We start from the raw sequence: 5,117 nt of genomic DNA on the forward strand, positions 1-5,117 counted from the left end.
TTAATGCCTAAAGGGAATCGTTTTGTCAAATTGTACATCGAGCACCTGCACTATGCTAATTGCCATGCAGGACCACGAGCCCTAGTCGGCCTGCTTCGGCAGACAATTTGGTTGATCAATGCACGACGCGAGTGCAGTGCTGTTGTGCGCCGATTCACGCACTGTTTCCGGTATAAGCCACGGTTAATGTCGCAAATAACGGGAAACCTGCCACTTGACCGTGTCAGAATCAGGCGACACTTTTGAATAAGCGGAGTCGATCTCTTCGGTCCAATCCGAGTGTCGCTAGGAGTGCGTGACAAGGCAGCTTTAAAAATGTATGTCGCAGTATTCATATGTTTTTCAACGAAAGCGGTTCACCTAGAACTATTGAAGGATCTCACTTCTAACTCACTTATCCTCTGTCTCAGCAGATTTGTTGGGCGGCGCGGCCCGCTCGATCGACTGTACTGCGACAATGCAACCAATTTTGTTGGTTCCTCACGGCTGCTTCAGAAGATGGCCTCCGATGTCCGCAGCACACTGCACAGTGGTTCCGTCAGAGGCCAAAAATCCAAAAATTTGATGACATATTTTTTAAGCAAAATGTATCAAAATTGTCTCTTAAAAGTCCAAACTTCTCTTTGGCATACCGGATTTTACTAGAAATCTAACGGTACTTTCTAAAAATAGATTTTCAATCGTGAACACGTGTTCATTTTGGCAACGCAGCTGCGCTTTGGAAGTTATTTCTCTCTTAATTCGCCCTTTAAAGTGATCAGACGTACGCTGCAGTGCTCCGATTTGAATAATTTAACATGAATTATGAAATTGAAGGTATTTACTTTAAATTGAGATATTAATAATTAACTTTCCTGAAAAAGTTTTTTCGTAAAACTAATTTCATCGAATAACCCTTTTTTGTGTATTTTTTTTTTAAAGTATATTTTATGTTTAGTTAGACTTTTAGTTATGTTCCAAGAAAACCCAGAACTTGGTTTGTATGTTTTTGTGATCGTCTTATTTTAGGTTACTAAATATTTTAAAATTAGCTGCCGAAATTTGCCGATGTGTGTTTTCTACTAATATTACTAAAGCAGTTAAAGGTGAGTCTTTGCTTATTGTGCTGTTGCGCTTTTGCGCTGTTGCTTTGTCTTCGTCTTTAGTGGTTTGTGTTTTTGCAAAAATATTAATTTGTAAATTATTATTTAAATTTTGATTTTGGATTTTGATAGGTGCATCGCAAAAATGTGTTTTTCCACGTCTGCATATTTTTAATATGTGGTGCACAGGTAATGGAACCAACGCCGAAAAAATGAGGAAATTGATTTCCGATGTGCAAGCGGATATTGAAAACAACGGCTACATTATTCCAGAGTTGAGCGAAATATCCAATAAAATTGAGAACCTCTGCAAAACAATTGTAACTTTTTGGAAAAATTACAAACGGACAAAATCTGCAGTTATTAAATATCAATCAAATATCTTATAGCTGCATATCCATGGTACTATTTACCGGCTACCGTCCATAAGGTCTTAATTCATGGTTCAGCTGTAATAGAGTATGCATTAGTGTCGATAGGAGAGCTTTCAGAGGAAGCAGCAGAGTCCAATAACAAGGAACTAAAAAAATGTAGACTTCAACACAGTCGGAAAGTATCTCGTACTTTAACAAACACAGATGTCATGAACTATTTATTATTGCGTTCAGATCCATTTTTAACAGGACAGAGACAACTTCCTAAAAAAGATAGGTCGAGTTTGCTTACATCTGTCTACGAATTACTTGATGATGCTTTATAATTTTTGTTTCATTTATATTTTGTTTGTTGATTTTTATTTTAGTTTTTTAAGAATATGTATAACTACGAAAAATATCTTCCATACCAAAATCGTAATAAATTAGATTAACCGAATATATTTTTATAATTCGGTATCGATTGTTCCTATGGGAGCTATAGGATATAGCCGATCGATAAGTCCGATTTTTGTTGCTATATGTTTAGACAAATTTGCTAAATTATTGTTATAAATTTCAGCACGTTATGACCATTATTAGTATTTTTGGCCGCTCTTCCATACAAGCGGATCCACTGTGCACTGGGAACGTACGGCGTCCATCACCAGGTTGAGTTCGTCTTCATTCCGCCCCGGTCGCCCCATTTCGGGGGCCTATGGGAGGCCGCCGTCAAGTCCGCAAAACACCTCTTTTTGAGGGCCGTCGGAAACGCCTTGCTGAAGGAGGACGAAGTCCAGACGATCCTGGTTGAAGTGGAAGCAGTGCTTAACTCGCGTCCGCTAGTAGCTGACAGCAGCAACCCTAACGACAGAGAGGCTATTACTCCAGCCCATTTTCTGGTAGGCACCACGCTCGCTGCTCTACCCCCAGGATCGGCACCTCCTCATCCGGACGACAACCTAACTCATCTACAACTCTGGCAGCTTATATCAGCCATCAAGCGACGGTTTTGGCGAGACTGGTCCCGTGACTACATAGCGGGGCTGCAGCAAAGAGTTAAGTGGACAAAGGAATCGGCCAACCTTCTACCAGGAACCATCGTCGTCATCAAAGAGGACAATTTACCGCCCCAGAAGTGGCTGCTCGGCAGAGTCACCGAAGTAACGCACGGATCGGATGGCAAGGTGCGCGTTGCTCTAGTAAAAACCAAGCCAGGCTTATACAAACGATCAGTACATCATCTGGCACCTCTTCCCATTAATTGAAGGCCTGCAGCGCTTCAACGCGGGCGATGTTTGGTCATCTCACTGTTTGTTTTGTTTTCTATGGTCGTTGCGATGCCGACTATCGAAAGCTGCGAGCAGGGGCGTAGCACAGCTGATAATCGCTAATAAATTACCCCCTACAGGTCGGCAAGCAACGATCATACAACAAAATACTAGATTAAAAATAATACTAGATTATCATAAAATACTAACTCTAGATACCAATGTAAAAGGGGAAGATCTGAAAAAAGGGAGTTGGTAACATTGTTGAATAGAAAAAGCTCTTGAAATAAACGCATAATTTACATAGATGACGGCTAAGCAGTTTTTTAAATAAAACCAGTGGGTTCGCGAAGTTGCATATTTACTCCTGTTACCTGAGCAAACAGGAAGTAAATTAAAAAAGATGATTTTTTTCTTGTCAATCAAATAAAAAATGACCAAACTGACTTCCCATTTTCCATTTTTTTAGTAAAATTGTAATTTTTTGTATTGCTATCACTATTATTCTTAAGAAAAATACTATAATCCTATATATCAACGTTAAGTAAGTGAAATGATGTTGTAAAATAATTTTAAAATAATCGTTATTTTATAAGAAATATAATTGCACACTGTTTCTTTTAAGATAACATCGAAACTGGCATTTACAAAACAAAAATGCGAGAAATATACCATATTAGGTAGAGGTCTTTAAAGCTAAATTTTAGATAAAGTGCGCAAAAGTGCACTTTTATACTAGCCGAGCTCAATGAGAATTAAATACTTTTCAACATAAAAAAGGTTTCAGAGGTGGAAACAGCTGGAATCACTTTGTAGGTCTATTTAAAACTACAAATTAACTTAAAGATTTTGTTTTTTTTTGAGGTTAGAACTAGAACACACCACAATCCATAAATACAATATTAAGGTCACAAACACAACTTACAAGTCCCTCTGATTGGATGGTATTTCTAAAATCTCTGAGGCATGTTTAGTTTTACACTTTTTGACAATTTAAACTATTCAGAATAATAGGCGCTTTACCAGCTCTGCCACCTCGTTGAAGTAAAAACAGACTTTGACAGCTGATAACTTAACAGTGGTGCGCACTGTTAAACTTTTCTGTTAGTAACATTAGATATTGATGTTATCCTGATGCATTCTGATAAACAAAACTTATTTTTAACGACTTTTAAAAATGGGTTTTGGCCAAAAAAAGTGGTCAAATTCCCCATAGTGCAAAGGTTCAAGAAAATACGTAAAGGAGATCAGGAGAACGACAAGAACACAAAGGGAGAAAACGAGAGTGTTCAAAGGCTCGATTGGGACTGAGCGGAGGTAAAAATAAGAAACACGCATCAACAGTCTGCCAAAGGAAGGGGGAAGACGGATCAAAGAGCTGTACCGTAGATCTGGGTAGGAAGGGGAGGCCGAAGGGAATAAAAACTTGATTATCGCCCACTGGCGGTCGCGTCCTGCCAAAAGAAGACGTCAACCAGTTAGCCCAGACCCAGATCCAGGTCCAGATCGAAATGCCCAAGGAAGACGCGGAGCCATCAGGTGGTGGCGTTCCAGTGGTCTCCAAGGAAAACGATGTGCCCCCGCGGAAATTGTGACTCACAATGTAAGCGACGTCTCCGCCACAGCCTCTGCCAGCGCCTCGACCACGCCCCACCCGCCCAAGACGACGCCGGGGAGGCGGAACTGCTGGAGCAGTGGGCAACACGATGTTCAGCAGTCGGTTCATCCTGCAGACGGTGTTGAAATTGGTAGAACAGCAGCCGGAATCGCCACTGAAACAGCAGCTGGAGGATGATCTGCGCAAGGTGTGGGGCATGTCGGTGTCCCCCGAGGTGGTAACTCTGTTGTTGGAAAACGAGGCCATCGATACGATCATGTACTCCCTAAAGGCCGGCTGTGAGGATGAGCGCCAGCTGTGCTGGCCAGTTGTGCCCTGGTGGAGAAGGAGAACGCCAAGACAACATTGAATCTGAAGCCTGGGGCGCAGTCGGCGATGGCGTCAATAGAGCCTTCCTGCAACTTATGCGCGATGATCAGACTGACGAGTGAAGGGCGAAAGAGAAAAAAAGGATGAGAGGAAAAAATTTTAAAGAAATTCGGAAACTTACCATGAAAGTTGCTAAATCACCATGAGCCAGGGAAGGGGGCGCCTCGATAGGCGATCGATTGGCACTGGACGATAGTGCAATCGATGGGCACACGAAAACTGGAAATATCGGCAAAAGGTGGAAACATCGCAACGAGCAGATGGCAACGCCGCACCGTCGGTATCGATAGTCGAAGAAACATCGATCACGCACGGATGGTGTGACCAGGCGGAGGAACCATGGAAAGGAGTAGGACGCAGCAATGAGCAGCGAGCTGGGGATAGCCCATGAGTATCGATGTCCCAGTGGAAACATGGGAAATAT

The 5,117-nt window shown here is 41.8% G+C and overlaps 1 protein-coding gene across 1 annotated transcript; it reads right to left on the minus strand.

Annotated features, from left to right (window-relative positions):
* Positions 1-3,358: 3,358 nt before the first annotated feature.
* Positions 3,359-4,867, minus strand: LOC119562737. Its single transcript, XM_037875942.1, has 2 exons — positions 4,815-4,867; positions 3,359-4,744 (listed from the first exon to the last, which is right to left on the minus strand). Exon 2 carries the CDS (start codon positions 4,580-4,582, stop codon positions 3,932-3,934), a length of 651 nt encoding a protein of 216 aa, XP_037731870.1. The 5' UTR covers positions 4,583-4,744; positions 4,815-4,867; the 3' UTR covers positions 3,359-3,931.
* Positions 4,868-5,117: the final 250 nt, after the last annotated feature.

Source organism: Drosophila subpulchrella, unplaced genomic scaffold (assembly GCF_014743375.2).
Source record: "Drosophila subpulchrella strain 33 F10 #4 breed RU33 unplaced genomic scaffold, RU_Dsub_v1.1 Primary Assembly Seq90, whole genome shotgun sequence".
NCBI lineage: Eukaryota > Metazoa > Arthropoda > Insecta > Diptera > Drosophilidae > Drosophila > Drosophila subpulchrella.